This window comes from Anomaloglossus baeobatrachus, chromosome 2 (genome assembly GCF_048569485.1).
Source record: "Anomaloglossus baeobatrachus isolate aAnoBae1 chromosome 2, aAnoBae1.hap1, whole genome shotgun sequence".
NCBI classification, from domain to species: domain Eukaryota; kingdom Metazoa; phylum Chordata; class Amphibia; order Anura; family Aromobatidae; genus Anomaloglossus; species Anomaloglossus baeobatrachus.
In genome coordinates this window covers 42,169,270-42,188,413 of record NC_134354.1, presented here as the reverse complement: position 1 = coordinate 42,188,413, position 19,144 = coordinate 42,169,270, and the positions used below count along the sequence as shown (strand labels likewise).

Genomic DNA, 19,144 nt, shown 5'->3' with positions numbered 1-19,144 from the left:
TCTGTATGGAGGGCTATGTGGGGCCCATTATTCTGTATGGAGGGCTATGTGGGGCCATTATTCTGTATGGAGGGCTATGTGGGGCCCATTATTCTGTATGGAGGGCTATGTGGGGCCCATTATTCTGTATGGAGGGCTATGTGGGGCCCATTATTCTGTATGGAGGGCTATGTGGGGCCCATTATTCTACAAGGAGGGCTATGTGGCGCCATTATTCTGTATGGAGGGCTATGTGGTGCCATTATTCTGTATGGAGGGCTATGTGGGGCCATTATTCTGTATGGAGGACTATGTGGGGCCCATTATTCTGTATGGAGGGCTATGTGGGACCATTATTCTGTATGGAGGGCTATGTGGGGCCCATTATTCTACATGGAGGGCTATGTGGGGCAATTATTCTGTATGGAGAACTATGTGGGGCCATTATTCTGTATGGAGGGCTATGTGGGGCCCATTATTCTGTATGGAGGGCTATGTGGGGCCCATTATTCTGTATGGAGGGCTATGTGGGGCCCATTATTCTGTATGGAGGACTATGTGGGGCCCATTATTCTGTATGGAGGGTTATGTAGGGCCATTATTCTGTATGGAGGGCTATGTGGGGCCATTATTCTGTATGGAGGGCTATGTGGGGCCCATTATTCTGTATGGAGGGCTATGTGGGGCCCATTATTCTGTATGGAGGGCTATGTGGGGCCCATTATTCTGTATGGAGGGCTATGTGGTGCCATTATTCTGTATGGAGGGCTATGTGGGGCCCATTATTCTGTATGGAGGGCTATGTGGGGCCCATTATTCTGTATGGAGGGCTATGTGGGGCCCATTATTCTGTATGAAGGGCTATGTGGGGCCCATTATTCTACAAGGAGGGCTATGTGGGGCCATTATTCTGTATGGGGGGCTATGTGGGGCCCATTATTCTGTATGGAGGGCTATGTGGGGCCCATTATTCTGTATGGAGGGCTATGTGGGGCCCATTATTCTGTATGGAGGGCTATGTGGGGCCCATTATTCTGTATGGAAGGCTATGTGGGGCCCATTATTCTGTATGGAGGGCCATGTGGTGCCATTATTCTGTATGGAGGGCTATGTGGGGCCATTATTCTGTATGGAGGGCTATGTGGGGCCCATTATTCTGTATGGAGGGCTATGTGGGGCCCGTTATTCTGTATGGAGGGCTATGTGGTGCCATTATTCTGTATGGAGGGCTATGTGGTGCCATTATTCTGTATGGAGGGCTATGTGGGGCCATTATTCTGTATGGAGGGCTATGTGGGGCCCATTATTCTGTATGGAGGGCTATGTGGGGCCATTATTCTGTATGGAGGGCTATGTGGGGCCCATTATTCTGTATGGAGGGCTATGTGGGGCCCATTATTCTGTATGGAGGGCTATGTGGGGCCCATTATTCTGTATGGAGGGCTATGTGGGGCCCATTATTCTACATGGAGGGCTATGTGGGGCCATTATTCTGTATGGAGGGCTATGTGGTGCCATTATTCTGTATGGAGGGCTATGTGGGGCCCATTATTCTGTATGGAGGGCTATGTGGGGCCCATTATTCTGTATGGAGGGCTATGTGGGGCCCATTATTCTGTATGGAGGGCTATGTGGGGTCCATTATTCTGTATGGAGGGCTATGTGGGGCCCATTATTCTGTATGGAGGGCTATGTGGTGCCCATTATTCTGTATGGAGGGCTATGTGGGGCCCATTATTCTTTATGGAGGGCTATGTGGGGCCCATTATTCTGTATGGAGGGCTATGTGGGGCCCATTATTCTGTATGGAGGGCTATGTGGGGCCATTATTCTGTATGGAGGGCTATGTGGGGCCATTATTCTGTATGGAGGACTATGTGGGGCCCATTATTCTGTATGGAGGGCTATGTGGGGCCCATTATTCTGTATGGAGGGCTATGTGGGGCCCATTATTCTGTATGGAGGGATATGTGGTGCCATTATTCTGTATGGGGGGCTATGTGGGGCCATTATTCTGTATGGAGGGCTATGTGGTGCCATTATTCTGTATGGAGGGCTATGTGGGGCCCATTATTCTACATGGAGGGCTATGTGGGGCCATTATTCTGTATGGAGGGCTATGTGGTGCCATTATTCTGTATGGAGGGCTATGTGGGGCCATTATTCTGTATGGAGGGCTATGTGGGGCCATTATTCTGTATGGAGGGCTATGTGGGGCCATTATTCTATATGGAGGGCTATGTGGGGCCATTATTCTGTATGGAGGGCTATGTGGGGCCCATTATTCTGTATGGAGGGCTATGTGGGGCCATTATTCTGTATGGAGAGGTATGTGGGGGCCATTATTCTGTATGGAGGGCTATGTGGGGCCATTATTCTGTATGGAGGGCTATGTGGGGCCCATTATTCTGTATGGAGGGCTATGTGGGGCCCATTATTCTGTATGGAGGGCTATGTGGGGCCCATTATTCTGTATGGAGGGCTATGTGGGGCCCATTATTCTGTATGGAGGGCTATGTGGGGCCCATTATTCTGTATGGAGGGCTATGTGGGGCCCATTATTCTACATGGAGGGCTATGTGGGGCCATTATTCTGTATGGAGGGCTATGTGGGGCCCATTATTCTGTATGGAGGGCTATGTGGGGCCCATTATTCTGTATGGAGGGATATGTGGGGCCCATTATTCTGTATGGAGGGCTATGTGGGGCCCATTATTCTGTATGGATGGCTATGTGGGGCCATTATTCTGTATGGAGGGCTATGTGGGGCCATTATTCTGTATAGAGGGCTATGTGGGGCCCATTATTCTACATGGAGGGCTATGTGGGGCCATTATTCTGTATGGAGGGCTATGTGGGGCCATTATTCTGTATGGAGGGCTACTATGTGGGGTCCATTATTCTGTAAGGAGGGCTATGTGGGGTCCATTATTCTGTATGGAGAGCTATGTGGGGCCCATTATTCTGTATGGAGAGCTATGTGGGGCCCATTATTCTGTATGGAGGGCTATGTGGGGCCATTATTCTGTATGGAGGGCTATGTGGGGCCCATTATTCTGTATGGAGGGCTATGTGGGGCCCATTATTCTGTATGGAGGGCTATGTGGGGCCCATTATTCTGTATGGAGGGCTATATGGGGTCCATTATTCTACATGGAGGGCTATGTGGCGGCCATTATTCTGTATGGAGGGCTACTATGTGGGGTCCATTATTCTGTAAGGAGGGCTATGTGGGGTCCATTATTCTGTATGGAGGGCTATGTGGGGTCCATTATTCTGTATGGAGGGCTATGTGGGGCCCATTATTCTGTATGGAGGGCTATGTGGGGCCCATTATTCTACATGGAGGGCTATGTGGGGCCCATTATTCTGTATGGAGGGCTATGTGGGGTCCATTATTCTACATGGAGGGCTATGTGGGGGCCATTATTCTGTATGGAGGACTATGTGAGGTCCATTATTCTGTATGGAGGGCTATGTGGGGCCCATTATTCTGTATGGAGGACTACTATGTGGGGTCCATTATTCTGTAAGGAGGGCTATGTGAGGTCCATTATTCTGTATGGAGGGCTATGTGAGGTCCATTATTCTGTATGGAGGGCTATGTGAGGCCCATTATTCTGTATGGAGGGCTATGTGGTGCCCATTATTCTGTATGGAGGGCTATGTGGGGGCCATTATTCTGTATGGAGGACTATGTGAGGTCCATTATTCTGTATGGAGGACTATGTGAGGTCCATTATTCTGTATGGAGGACTACTATGTGGGGTCCATTATTCTGTAAGGAGGGCTATGTGAGGTCCATTATTCTGTATGGAGGGCTATATGGGGCCCATTATTTTGTATGGAGGGCTATGTGGTGCCCATTATTCTGTATGGAGGGCTATGTGGTGCCCATTATTCTGTATGGAGGGCTATGTGGGGCCCATTATTGTACATGGAGGGCTATGTGGGTCCATTATTCTGTATGGAGGGCTATGTGGGGCCCATTATTCTGTATGGAGGGCTATGTGGGGCCCATTATTCTGTATGGAGGGCTATGTGGTGCCCATTATTCTGTATGGAGGGCTATGTGGGGCCCATTATTGTGCATGGAGGGCTATGTGGGGTCCATTATTCTGTATGGAGGGCTATGTGGTGCCATTATTCTGTATAGAGAGCTATGTGGGGCCCATTATTCTGTATGGAGGGCTATGTGGTGCCATTATTCTGTATAGAGAGCTATGTGGGGCCCATTATTCTGTATGGAGGGCTATGTGGTGCCATTATTCTGTATGGAGAGCTATGTGGGGCCCATTATTCTGTATGGAGGGCTATGTGGGGGCCATTATTCTGTATGGAGGACTACTATGTGGGGCCCATTATTCTGTATGGAGGGCTATGTGGGGCCCATTATTCTGTATGGAGGGCTATGTGGAGCCCATTATTCTGTATGGAGGGCTATGTGGGGCCCATTATTCTGTATGGAGGGCTATGTGGGGCCCATTATTCTGTATGGAGGGCTATGTGGGGCCCATTATTCTGTATGGAGGGCTATGTGGGGCCCATTATTCTGTATGGAGGACTATGTGGAGCCCATTATTCTGTATGGAGAGCTATGTGGGACCCATTATTCTGTATGGAGGGCTATGTGGGGCCATTATTCTGTATGGAGGGCTATGTGGGGCCCATTATTCTGTATGGAGGGCTATGTGGTGCCATTATTATGTATGGAGAGCTATGTGGGGCCCATTATTCTGTATAGAGGACTATGTGGGGCCATTATTCTGTATGGAGGGCTATGTGGGGCCCATTATTCTGTATAGAGGACTATGTGGGGCCCATTATTCTGTATGGAGGGCTATGTGGGGCCCATTATTCTGTATGGAGGGCTATGTGGGGCCCATTATTTTGTATGGAGGACTATGTGGGGCCCATTATTCTGTATGGAGGGCTATGTGGTGCCATTATTCTGTATGGAGAGCTATGTGGGGCCCATTATTCTATATAGAGGACTATGTGGGGCCATTATTCTGTATGGAGGGCTATGTGGGGCCATTATTCTGTATGGAGGGCTATGTGGGGCCCATTATTCTGTATAGAGGGCTATGTGGGGCCCATTATTCTGTATGGAGGGCTATGTGGGGCTCATTATTCTGTATGGAGGGCTATGTGGGGCCCATTATTCTGTATGGAGGGCTATGTGGTGCCATTATTCTGTATGGAGAGCTATGTGGGGCCCATTATTCTGTATGGAGGGCTATGTGGGGTCCATTATTCTGTATGGAGGGCTATGTGGGGCCCATTATTCTGTATGGAGGGCTATGTGGGGCCCATTATTCTGTATGGAGGGCTATGTGGGGTCCATTATTCTGTATGGAGGGTTATGTGGGGTCCATTATTCTGTATGGAGGGCTATGTGGGGCCCATTATTCTGTATGGAGGGCTATGTGGGGCCCATTATTCTGTATGGAGGGTTATGTGGGGTCCATTATTCTGTATGGAGGGTTATGTGGGGTCCATTATTCTGTATGGAGAGCTATGTGGGGTCCATTATTCTGTATGGAGGGCTATGTGGGGCCCATTATTCTGTATGGAGGACTATGTGGGGTCCATTATTCTGTATGGAGGGTTATGTGGGGTCCATTATTCTGTATGGAGGGTTATGTGGGGTCCATTATTCTGTATGGAGGGCTATGTGGGGCCATTATTCTGTATGGAGGGCTATGTGGGGCCATTATTCTGTATGGAGGGCTATGTGAGGCCCATTATTCTGTATGGCGGGCTACGTGGGGCCCATTATTCTGTATGGAGGGCTACGTTTGTTTGAAGGTGATAACCACGGAGACACATAGTTTGACACAGATATTTAATTAAAATTAATTTCATTCAGACATTAGTGCTACAAAATAAGACACAAAACTCATCAAATTGCTTTTTGGCAGAAATCGGACACTTACCTACAACTTCATCATCCGGTTTAAAGAAAGATACTTTAGGTCCCACTAGAATAAAAATAGAAAAAAACCAGTTTGCTTTTAATATATATAAATAGGATATCAGGTATATATTTGGCACATCATGAGCTTTGTGTCATTCTAGCGTCGTTATGCTGTATTTTCCAGTACGCCGCAGCTCTTGACCATCAGTGCGCAGTGTCTGCTGGGATTTACCATCACTTTCTGCACAGCCAGATAAAAATTTATAGAGTTCGTCCTTTTTAGAAAACACTTTTTTTTTAGCTGGTCCCCTAACGTGCGGGGCATTACGTGTCCTATTTGGCGCCTGAACAATTATCTGAAATTAGTTATTAGTTGATTTCCCTACAGTGCCCCTGCAGGTGAAAAAGAGTATTACACAGTTCCAACTAAAATCATGCAATGCACAAATGTGCAGGGTCTTGTACCTGCACAATAGAGGTTATTCTTTGTAGATGGCATCCGCAGTAGTAAAATTCATATTGGCAAAAACATCCATTTATTAGCTGTAAAGCATTATTCCTAAAAATCAAGGTGTCCACACTTCCCCACCCATAGGATAAGGTATAACTTACTGAATGCTTGGGTTCTGACTGCTGGGACCCCTAGAAATTCTGAGAATGGGGCCCCTCAGCTCCAAGAACAGAGCAGAGGTGCGCATGCTTTGCTTCTGCTCCATGCATGGTTTATGGGACTGCCTGGAGTAGCTGAGTGTTGTGGTTGGCAGTCCCATAGACAATGAATGGCGCAGAGGTGTGTATACGCTGCTTCAGCACCATTCATTGTTTATGGGACTGCCGGGAGTAGCTGAGCACTGTGCTTAGCAGTCCCATAGACGATGAATGGAGCGGAGTTGTGCTTCTGCTCATTTCATTGGCTATGGGACTGTGGGAGTAGCTGAGCACTGTGCTTAGCAGTCCCATAGACAATGAATGGAGCGGAGGTCGCATGCATGGCTTCTGCTCCGTTCATTGGCTATGGGACTTCTGGGAGTAGCTAAGCGCTGTACTTGGCAGTCCCATAGACAATGAATGGAGCGGAGTGGCATATGTGTGGCTTCTGCTCCATTCATTCACTATGGGACTGCTGGGAGTAGCTGAGTGCTGTGCTTGGCAGTCCCATAGACAATGAATGGAGCGGAGTGGCATATGTGTGGCTTCTGCTCCATTCATTCACTATGGGACTGCTGGGAGTAGCTGAGCGCTGGGCTTGGCAGTCCCATAGACAATGAATGGAGCGGAGTGGCATATGTGTGGCTTCTGCTCCATTCATTCACTATGGGACTGCTGGGAGTAGCTGAGTGCTGTGCTTGGCAGTCCCATAGACAATGAATGGAGCGGAGTGGCATATGTGTGGCTTCTGCTCCATTCATTCACTATGGGACTGCTGGGAGTAGCTGAGTGCTGGGCTTGGCAGTCCCATAGACAATGAATGGAGCGGAGTGGCATATGTGTGGCTTCTGCTCCATTCATTCACTATGGGACTGCTGGGAGTAGCTGAGCGCTGTGCTTGGTAGTCCAAAAGACAATGAATGAAGTGAAGGTGCATATGCGCCTGCAGGAGAAGGGTGCAAATCCCCGATCTTGGGATGCCCAGGAGTCCCTGCATTCAGACCCCCAGTAATCAGCAAATAAGGGTAAAGGGGGCAGGAGAAGGAAATTATTTTTTGTATATAAGATTATACAACATTAAATGTTCTCTTTGAGGCTGGAATAAAAGGGATGATGGGCAAAAACTGCAAGGAAATAACTAGAGAAATAAACTAACACGACAACACACAGATCCAAAAGAGTTAAAACAAACAAAATACACAAATTCTACCCAATGGACTGTAATGGGCAATTTTCCTTGGTGCTCACCTTCCAGGATTACTCCGGCCACATCTCGCCCCACTGGTACATATTCTTTACTTTGATATAAAGCTGAAATTAGCTAAAATATAGGTAGAAAAAAAACAATTCCATGACTTCTGTTCTGTAACATTGAAACTAGAAAGAGATACATACTGCACATACGGTACACCATGTAAAAAACAGCAAAAAAACAAACAAAAAACAAATATTTAAAGAGCGACCTGGAGAATCTTCAAGGGAATGGGGCATCAGGAAACACCCTATTGTTTACGTAAGGTTTTTAGCTTTAGGCTATGTGCGCACGCTGCGTTTTTCGGGTGCCTTTGCTTCCCTCGCAAAGTCTATGAGTTTTCATTTTTGCTGTCTACACAGTGCAGTTTTGTTTTAGGTGCGTTTTTGTGGTGACCACAAAGATGCAACATGTCAATTATTTCTGTGTTTTGCCAGCGTTTTTCACCCGTGCAATGCATTGGAAGGAACGCTGCAACAAAAACGCAGCAAAACGCAGCAAAAAACGCAGAAAAACACTGCATCTTTGTGGTCACAAAAAAAGGCAACGTGCGCACATAGCCTAATAGTTTTTTATAATTGTCACATTATTTTTTCTGGGCACCAACATATTTCATGGTTGTAGCAGAGCTTCCCCTTTATATAATAATTTTTTTCTGTCTTGTTATAATTTATTATATATATATATCACTATTGTGAAAAAAAAAAAAGTCTAATGGGCGACAAGGACAAATATTTCAACTTTTTCCACATTTCAGGCTTCAAACATAAAGATAAAAATGTTAATGTTCTGGTGAAGAATCAACAACAAGTGGACACAATTGTGAAGTTGAACGAAATTTATTGCTTATTTTAAACAAGAAATATCTGAAAATTGGGGCATGCAATATTATTCATCCCCTTTAAGTTAATACTTTTATAGCGCCCCCTTTTGGTGCGATTACAGCTGCAGTCTCTTGGGGAATGTCTCTATCAGTTTTGCACATGGAGAGACTGAAATTCTCGCCCATTCTTCCTTTGTAAACAGCTGGAGCTGAGTGAGGTTGGATGGAGGCGTTTGTGAACAGCAGTTTTCAGCTCTTTCCACAGATTCTCGATTGGATTCAGGTCTGGACTGTGACCTGGCCATTCTAACACCTGGATATGTTTATTTGTGAACCATTCCATTGTAGATTTTGCTTTATGTTTGGATCATTGTCTTGTTGGAAGATAAATCTCTATCCCAGTCCCAGGTCTTTAGAGACTCCAACAGGTTTTCTACAAGAATGGTCCTGTATTTGGCTCCATCCATCTTCCCATCAATTTTAACCATCTTCCCTGTCCCTGCTGAAGAAAAGTAGGCCCAAAGCATGATGCTGCCACCACCATGTTTGACAGTGGGGATGGTGTGTTCAGGGTGATGAGCTGTGTTGCTTTTACGCCAAACATATCGTTTGGCATTGTGCCCAAAAAGTTTTATTTTGGTTTCATCTGACCAGAGCACCTTCTTCCACATGTTTGGTGTCTCCCAGGTGGCTTGTGGCAAACTTTAAATGACACTTTTTAGGGATATCTTTGAGAAATTTCTTTCTTCTTGCCACTCTTCCATAAAGGCCAGATTTGTGCAGTCTACGACTGATTGTTGTCCTATGGACAGACTCTGCCACCTCAGCTGTAGATCTCTGCAGTTCATCCAGAGTGATCATGGGCCTCTTGGCTGCATCTGATCAGTCTTCTCCTTGTTTGAGATGAATGTTTAGAGGAACGGCCGGGTCTTGGTAGATTTGCAGTGATATGATACTCCTTCCATTTCAATATGATCGCTTGCACAGTGCTCCTTGGGATGTTTAAGGTTTTAGAAATCAATTTTGTATCCAAATCCAGCTTTAAACTTCTCCACAACAGTATCACGGACCTGCCTGTTGTGTTCCTTGGTCTTCATGATGCTATCTGCGCTTTAAACAGAACACTGAGACTATCTCAGAGCAGGTGCATTTATACGGAGACTTGATTACACACAGGGGATTATATTTATCTTCTACTTGAGTGAGTTTGCTGCACTGAAAGTAAAAGGGATGAATAATATTGCACGCCCCATTTTCAGTTATTTATTTTTTACAAAAGTTTAACATAAGTAATACATTTTCTTCAACTTCACAATTGTGTCCCACTTGTAGATTCTTCAACAAAAAATTAAAATGTTTTATCTTTATGTTTGAGGCCTTAAATGTGGGAAAAGGTTGAAAGGTTCAAGGGGACTGAATACTTTCGCAAAGCACTGTAGGTTGTATTATGTAGTAGTATTTCTAATGTAGGCAAAGGTTATTGAACAGGAGAAGGAGGTGAGCTGTGGCATCACCTATTGTGAATGGTGGATCCTGTGTTATCTACTGTATATGGAGGGGTTATCAGTCATTGTACAGGGGGAGGAGGTAAGCTGTGACATCACCTATTGTACATGGTGGATCCTGTGTTATCTACTGTATATAGGAGGAATTATCTATCATTGTACAGGAAGAGGAGGTGAGCTGTGACATCATCTATTGTGATTAGTGGATCCTATGTTATCTACTGTATATAAGAGGTGTTTTTATTCATTGTACAGGAGGGAGAGGAGGTGAGCTGTGACATTACCCATTGTGAATGATGGATCCTGTGTTATCTACTGTGTATAGAGGTGTTATCAGTTATTGGAAAGGAGGGGGGAGAGGTGAGCTGTGACATCACATTTATGACTAGTCAATCCTGTGATATCTTCTGTATATAGAGTTGTTATCAGTCATTGTACAGGAGGAGGAGGAGGTGAGCTGGGACATTACCTATTGTGAATGATAGATCCTGTGTTATGTTCTGTATATATTGGTATTATCAGTCATTGTAGAGGAGTAGGAGGAGGTGAGCTGTGACATCACCTACTGTGAATGGTGGATTCTGTGTTATATACTGTATATAGAGATAGACTGCTTCTGTTTTCTGCTCTTCGCCTGTCCTGGTCCACAGGCTGGACTGGAAAAGCCAGAGGGCCAGCAATGATCTGCAGGCCGCACTTTGCCCAGCCCTGGTCTCAGAGATAAGCCGCTGTCATAGATGTCTGTCAGCAGCTCTCTCATAGAGAACACAGGAGAACTCGGAGAGTCGGGGAGAATTATTGGCTGAACGATCATGTGTCTGACAGCCATCTAATGTGTATGGGGGCTTTACTGTATATATCTACCATGAATGCCCTGGACAGGTACCTTTGTATTGATGGGAGTCAGGGCGCAGGCTTTCACTTGTACTTTCACATGATAGTCACTGGGTGAAGACGCAGGTTCCTGAGAAATATAAAGAAATCTTAAAATAATATAACTTGATAGGGAAAATAAATAAATAAAGCATCTAAAATATCCACATTCCAGAAATGACTGAATACTTACATTTTCCTGAAACACAAATGTCTCCTCGTCCGGGGAGCTGGTGAATCTGTAGTACAGCCCCTTCATGCCGACCTGGAGCAAGGACGCCATAAGGAGAGAGCAGGTAAAATACATAAAGCTGCTACAACAGGGACGGGCCCCGCCGCATCGTCATAGGAAATCACAGCTGGCAAAAATGCACAATCCCCCCCACACCCCTAGACCAGGGAAATGTCTTAGAGAATACTGGAAGAAACCAAGACTGCTCAATACAAAGGAGACCCCCAAGTGATTGTGTCATTGGGATTTACAGTGGCTCTATCATGAATATAGCAGATCCCATAGAGCCCGGAAAAATCCTTTTATGTTGTGGAAACCCCAAAGCTCCGTATACTGGGTAGTGGCCGTGTTCTGCTCCTGCAGCTCAGATCACATTCATTGTAATAGGAGCTGATCTACACTGACCAAGAACGACCACTACACAGAGTACAAAACTGTGGTGTGCTGGCCTGGCTCCAGGAAGCTCGTGGCTCAGTGTTTAGCACTGTACAATGGGCAACACCATGGCTGAGTGGTTAGCACTGTACAATGGGCAACACAGTGGCTCTGTGGTTAGCACTGTACAATAGGCAGCACGGTGACTAAGTGGTTAGCACTGTACAGTGGGCAGCACGGGGGCTCTGTGGTTATCACTGTACAATGGACAGTACGGTGGTTCAGTGGTTAGCACTGTCCAATGCGCAGCACGATGGCTCAGTGGTTAGCACTGTACAATGACTGTACAATGGACAGCACTGTGGCTCTGTGGTTAGCACTGTACAATGGGCAGCAAGGGGGCTTTGTGGTTAGCACTGTACAATGGACAGCATGGTGGCTCTGTGGTTAGCCCTGTACAATGGGCAGCACGGTGGCTCAGTGGTTAGCACTGTACAATGAACAGCACGGTGGCTCTGTGGTTAGCACTGTACAATGGGGAGCACGGTAGCTCTGTTAGCACTGTACGATGGGCAGCATGGTGGCTCTGTGGTTAGCACTGTACGATGGGCAGCACGGTGGCTCAGTGGTTAGCACTGTACAATGGGCAGCACGGTGGCTCAGTGGTTAGCACTGTACAATGGGCAGCACTGTGGCTCAGTGGTTAGCACTGTACAATGGGCAGCATGGTGGCTCAGTGGTTAGCACTGTACAATGGGCAGCATGGTGGCTCAGTGGTTAGCACTGTACAATGGGCAGCACACTGACTCAGTGGTTAGCACTGTACAATGGGCAGCACACTGACTCAGTGGTTAGCACTGTACAATGGGCAGCACGGTGGCTCTGTGGTTAGCACTGTACAATGAGCAGCACGGGGGCTCTGTGGTTAGCACTGTACAATGAGCAGCATGGTGGCTCAGTGGTTAGCACTGTACAATGGGCAGCATGGTGGCTCAGTGGTTAGCACTGTACAATGGGCAGCACGGTGGCTCAGTGGTTAGCACTGTACAATGGGCAGCACGGTGGCTCAGTGGTTAGCACTGTACAATGGGCAGCACTGTGGCTCTTTGGTTAGCACTGTACAATGGGCAGCACGGTGGCTCTGTGGTTAGCACTGTACAATGGGCAGCACGGGGGCTCTGTGGTTAGCACTGTACAATGGGCAGCACGGGGGCTCTGTGGTTAGCACTGTACAATGGGCAGCACGGGGGCTCTGTGGTTAGCACTGTACAATGGGCAGCACGGGGGCTCAGTGGTTAGCACTGTACAATGGGCAGCACAATGACTCAGTGGTTAGCACTGTACAATGGGCAGCACGGTGGCTCTTTGGTTAGCACTGTACAATGGGCAGCACGATGGCTCTGTGGTTAGCACTGTACAATGGGCAGCATTGTGGCTCAGTGGTTAGCACTGTACAATGGGCAGCATGGTGGCTCAGTTGTTAGCTCTGTACAATGGGCAGCACACTGACTCAGTGGTTAGCACTGTACAATGGGCAGCACACTGACTCAGTGGTTAGCACTGTACAATGGGCAGCACGGTGGCTCTGTGGTTAGCACTGTACAATGGGCAGCACGGTGGCTCAGTGGTTAGCACTGTACAATGGGCAGCACGGTGGCTCAGTGGTTAGCACTGTACAATGGGCAGCACAATGACTCAGTGGTTAGCACTGTACAATGGGCAGCACGGTGGCTCTTTGGTTAGCACTGTAAGATGGGCAGCACGGGGGGCTCTGTGGTTAGCACTGTACAATGGGCAGCACGGGGGCTCAGTGGTTAGCACTGTACAATGGGCAGCACAATGACTCAGTGGTTAGCACTGTACAATGGGCAGCACGGGGGCTCTGTGGTTAGCACTGTACAATGGGCAGCACGGGGGCTCAGTGGTTAGCACTGTACAATGGGCAGCACAATGACTCAGTGTTAGCACTGTACAATGGGCAGCACGGGGGCTCTGTGGTTAGCACTGTACAATGGGCAGCACGGTGGCTCTGTGGTTAGCACTGTACAATGGGCAGCACAATGACTCAGTGGTTAGCACTGTACAATGGGCAGCACGGTGGCTCAGTGGTTAGCACTGTACAATGGGCAGCACAATGACTCAGTGGTTAGCACTGTACAATGGGCAGCACGGTGGCTCTTTGGTTAGCACTGTAAGATGGGCAGCACGGGGGCTCTGTGGTTAGCACTGTACAATGGGCAGCACGGGGGCTCAGTGGTTAGCACTGTACAATGGGCAGCACAATGACTCAGTGGTTAGCACTGTACAATGGGCAGCACGGGGGCTCTGTGGTTAGCACTGTACAATGGGCAGCACGGGGGCTCAGTGGTTAGCACTGTACAATGGGCAGCACAATGACTCAGTGGTTAGCACTGTACAATGGGCAGCACGGGGGCTCTGTGGTTAGCACTGTACAATGGGCAGCACGGTGGCTCTGTGGTTAGCACTGTACAATGGGCAGCACAATGACTCAGTGGTTAGCACTGTACAATGGGCAGCACGGTGGCTCTGTGGTTAGCACTGTACAATGGACAGCATGGTGGCTCTGTGGTTAGCACTGTACAATGAACAGCATGGTGGCTCTGTGGTTAGCACTGTACAATGAACAGCACGGTGGCTCTGTGGTTATCACTGTACAATGGGGAGCACGGTGGCTCAGTGGTTAGCACTGTACAATGGGCAGCACGGTGGCTCAGTGGTTAGCACTGTACAATGGGGAGCACGGTAGCTCTGTTAGCACTGTACGATGGGCAGCACGGTGGCTCAGTGGTTAGCACTGTACAATGGGCAGCACGGTGGCTGAGTGGTTAGCACTGTACAATGGGCAGCACGGTGGCTCAGTGGTTAGCACTGTACAATGGGCAGCACAATAGCTCAGTGGTTAGCACTGTACAATGGACAGCACGGTGGCTCTTTGGTTAGCACTGTACAATGGGCAGCACGATGGCTCTGTGGTTAGCACTGTACAATGGGCAGCATGGTGGCTCAGTGGTTAGCACTGTACAATGGTCAGCACGGTGGCTCAGTGGTTAGCACTGTACAATGGGCAGCACGGTGGCTCAGTGGTTAGCACTGTACAATGGGCAGCACAATGACTAAGTGGTTAGCACTGTACAATGGGCAGCACGGTGGCTCTTTGATTAGCACTGTACAATGGGCAGCACGATGGCTCTGTGGTTAGCACTGTACAATGGGCAGCATGGTGGCTCAGTGGTTAGCACTGTACAATGGGCAGCATGGTGGCTCAGTGGTTAGCACTGTACAATGAGCAGCACGGGGGCTCAGTGGTTAGCACTGTACAATGGGCAGCATGGGGGCTCAGTGGTTAGCACTGTACAATGGGCAGCACGGTGGCTCAGTGGTTAGCACTGTACAATGGGGAGCACGGTAGCTCTGTTAGCACTGTACGATGGGCAGCATGATGGCTCAGTGGTTAGCACTGTACAATGGGCAGCACGGGGGCTCAGTGGTTAGCACTGTACAATGGGCAGCATGGGGGCTCAGTGGTTAGCACTGTACAATGGGCAGCACGGTGGCTCAGTGGTTAGCACTGTACAATGGGGAGCACGGTAGCTCTGTTAGCACTGTACGATGGGCATCACGATGGCTCAGTGGTTAGCACTGTACAATGGGCAGCACGGTGGCTCAGTGGTTAGCACTGTACAATGGGCAGCACGGTGGCTCAGTGGTTAGCACTGTACAATGGGCAGCATGGTGGCTCAGTTGTTAGCTCTGTACAATGGGCAGCACACTGACTCAGTGGTTAGCACTGTACAGTGGGCAGCACACTGACTCAGTGGTTAGCACTGTACAATGGGCAGCACGGTGGCTCTGTGGTTAGCACTGTACAATGGGCAGCATAGTGGCTCAGTGGTTAGCACTGTACAATGGGCAGCACTGTGGCTCAGTGGTTAGCACTGTACAATGGGCAGCACAATAACTCAGTGGTTAGCACTGTACAATGGGCAGCACGGTGGCTCTTTGGTTAGCACTGTAAGATGGGCAGCACGGGGGCTCTGTGGTTAGCACTATACAATAGGCAGCACGGTGACTAAGTGGTTAGCACTGTACAGTGGGCAGCACAGTGGCTCTGTGGTTAGCACTATACAATAGGCAGCACGGTGACTAAGTGGTTAGCACTGTACAGTGGGCAGCACACTGACTCAGTGGTTAGCACTGTACAATGGGCAGCACGGTGGCTCTGTGGTTAGCACTGTACAATGGGCAGCATAGTGGCTCAGTGGTTAGCACTGTACAATGGGCAGCACTGTGGCTCAGTGGTTAGCACTGTACAATGGGCAGCACAATGACTCAGTGGTTAGCACTGTACAATGGGCAGCACGGTGGCTCTGTGGTTAGCACTGTACAATGGGCAGCATAGTGGCTCAGTGGTTAGCACTGTACAATGGGCAGCACTGTGGCTCAGTGGTTAGCACTGTACAATGGGCAGCACAATGACTCAGTGGTTAGCACTGTACAATGGGCAGCACGGTGGCTCTTTGGTTAGCACTGTAAGATGGGCAGCACGGGGGCTCTGTGGTTAGCACTGTACAATGGGCAGCACAATGACTCAGTGGTTAGCACTGTACAATGGGCAGCACGGTGGCTCTTTCGTTAACACTGTACAATGGGCAGCACAGTGGCTCTGTGGTTAGCACTGTACAATGGGCAGCACGGTGGCTCTGTGGTTAGCACTGTACAATGGGCAGCACGGTGGCTCTTTGGTTAGCACTGTACAATGAGCAGCATGGTGGCTCAGTGGTTAGCACTGTACAATGGGCAGCACGGTGGCTCTTTGGTTAGCACTGTACAATGGGCAGCACGGTGGCTCTGTGGTTAGCACTGTACAATGGGCAGCATGGTGGCTCAGTGGTTAGCACTGTACAATGGGCAGCATGGTGGCTCTGTGGTTAGCACTGTACAATGGGCAGCACGGGGGCTCAGTGGTTAGCACTGTACAATGGGCAGCACAATGACTCAGTGGTTAGCACTGTACAATGGGCAGCACGGTGGCTCTTTGGTTAGCACTGTAAGATGGGCAGCACGGGGGCTCTGTGGTTAGCACTGTACAATGGGCAGCACGGGGGCTCAGTGGTTAGCACTGTACAATGGGCAGCACAATGACTCAGTGGTTAGCACTGTACAATGGGCAGCACGGGGGCTCTGTGGTTAGCACTGTACAATGGGCAGCATGGGGGCTCAGTGGTTAGCACTGTACAATGGGCAGCACAATGACTCAGTGGTTAGCACTGTACAATGGGCAGCACGGTGGCTCTTTGGTTAGCACTGTACAATGGGCAGCATGGTGGCTCTGTGGTTAGCACTGTACAATGGGCAGCACGGTGGCTCTGTGGTTAGCACTGTACAATGGGCAGCATGGTGGATCAGTGGTTAGCACTGTACAATGGGCAGCACGGTGGCTCTTTGGTTAGCACTGTACAATGGGCAGCACGGTGGCTCAGTGGTTAGCACTGTACAATGGACAGCACTGTGGCTCAGTGGTTAGCACTGTACAATGGGCAGCACGGTGGCTCAGTGGTTAGCACTGTACAATGGGCAGCACAATGACTCAGTGGTTAGCACTGTACAATGGGCAGCACGGTGGCTCTTTGGTTAGCACTGTACAATGGGCAGCACGGGGGCTCTGTGGTTAGCACTGTACAATGGGCAGCACAATGACTCAGTGGTTAGCACTGTACAATGGGCAGCACGGTGGCTCTTTGGTTAGCACTGTACAATGGGCAGCACGGTGGCTCTGTGGTTAGCACTGTACAATGGGCAGCATGGTGGCTCGGTGGTTAGCACTGTACAATGGGCAGCATGGTGGCTCGGTGGTTAGCACTGTACAATGGGCAGCATGGTGGCTCAGTGGTTAGCACTGTACAATGAGCAGCACGGGGGCTCAGTGGTTTGCACTGTACAATGGGCAGCATGGGGGCTCAGTGGTTTGCACTGTATAATGGGCAGCACGGGGCTCAGTGGTTAGCACTGTCGCTTTGCAGCACTGCGTTCCTGGGTTCAAATTCCACCAAATTCAACATCTGCACTGGCTTTCCTCTGTGTTTTAGTTTCCTCCAAAGAAACACTTAGGCTATGTGCGCACGTGTGTGCTCTGCACCGCACCTAAAAGGTGCGCTTCAGAGCGCAGCTGAAAAGCTCCGTTCTGAAGCGCATGGTGCCGGCAGAGAACGTGCGCTCTGCATGCTGCCTCTCCCTATAGACAGCATGCAAACCGCACGGAAGAAGTGACATGTCACTTCTTAGAACGCAGCGATTCGGGCAGCAGCCGAATCGCTGCGTTCTAACATGCCACGTGCGCACGCCTCCTGCACAATCTCCATAGACTGTGCAGGGGACGCAGGACGCATGCAGTTACGCTGCGGTGCAGAACGCAGCATAACTGCATGCAATACGCACACGTGCGCACATACCCTAATAGGGAATTTAAATTGTGGGCCCCAATGGGGACAGTGATGATCATCTGTAAAGTGCTGTGGAATTAATAGCGCTATGTAAGCAAGGAAAACAAATACGCTGTTTACTTCCGGTCATTAAGCGACCTGCAAACAACTGATTTGTGGAAATTCTGGATGTCAGATCTACTCAAAGTATTTGACAGACAGCGTCCTTTGCAGTGCAGAGTGGGCTGTCAGTCAAAGTGCCAGGGCGTGCTGACAGTTACCACTATATAATGTAACTTTCACCTGGTGCACAGTCACCCGTCAGCTGACAGAGCTCAGAAAAAGACAGATACAAAAACTTAAACACTCCTGCCAGACTGTGAGAAGAGCTCGCTGACAGATTCTCAGTTAACCCATTCAGCAGAGAGCAATTGACAATGCGACAAAGAGGCTAGAGAAAGCAAACCGAGCGAAAAATGTTAATGCAAACTCCATTACATAAAGGATTTTTAGCCGAAAATTCATGCATTTAGGGGGAAAAAAAAAAAAAAAATTGTCCCCAGAAGTGGAGAACCTTTGAATAAAAAGCAAAACTGAAAGATGGCGCACGCATTTATCTAGATCAGTGCCATATTCTAATCAATGACCATTTTTTACATGGTGACACAACCCATCCTGTCGCCATGGCTCATAGATTGGGCCACCACGTTAAAAATGGTGATTTTATATATATATATATATATATATATATATATATATATATATAGATATAGATATGTATATTTTTTTTTTAGGAGCAAGCGACATTACAGGAAATCCACAGCGCTCGGAATAAGTCCACGGCTGGATCAGGGCTCAGGCAAACAGGGCGACAGAATATGACCCAGATCTAGAATGCGGAAGACAAAGCTGCAGTGTCAGCAGAACATGGCGCAGAAAACAGGAACCCTCACAGCCAGGCTGTGCCCGGCCTCTGCTCACCCTGTGGCCTCTCAGCTGGAGAAGTGAAATTTCTTATTTTTTGCTGCTGAATGGGTCTGGAGGAAAGTGGAAGAGGAGGAGCAGCGAGGAGCGAGGGAGGAGAGCAGCCATTAACC

The 19,144-nt window shown here is 48.5% G+C and overlaps 1 protein-coding gene across 1 annotated transcript in view; it reads right to left on the bottom strand.

The window, feature by feature from the left end:
- Positions 1 to 19,132, bottom strand: part of CRYZL1 (crystallin zeta like 1) — a 42,600-nt gene extending 23,468 nt beyond the window's left edge. Inside the window, exons 1-5 of the mRNA XM_075332973.1 lie at positions 19,029 to 19,132; positions 11,194 to 11,265; positions 11,014 to 11,091; positions 7,796 to 7,868; positions 5,919 to 5,963 (exon numbers count right to left, since the gene is read on the bottom strand). Of these exons, the coding sequence (XP_075189088.1) occupies positions 5,919 to 5,963; positions 7,796 to 7,868; positions 11,014 to 11,091; positions 11,194 to 11,259 (262 nt within the window). The 5' untranslated portion in view covers positions 11,260 to 11,265; positions 19,029 to 19,132. The remainder of the gene's footprint in view (positions 1 to 5,918; positions 5,964 to 7,795; positions 7,869 to 11,013; positions 11,092 to 11,193; positions 11,266 to 19,028) is intronic.
- Between the last annotated feature and the right edge of the window lie 12 nt (positions 19,133 to 19,144).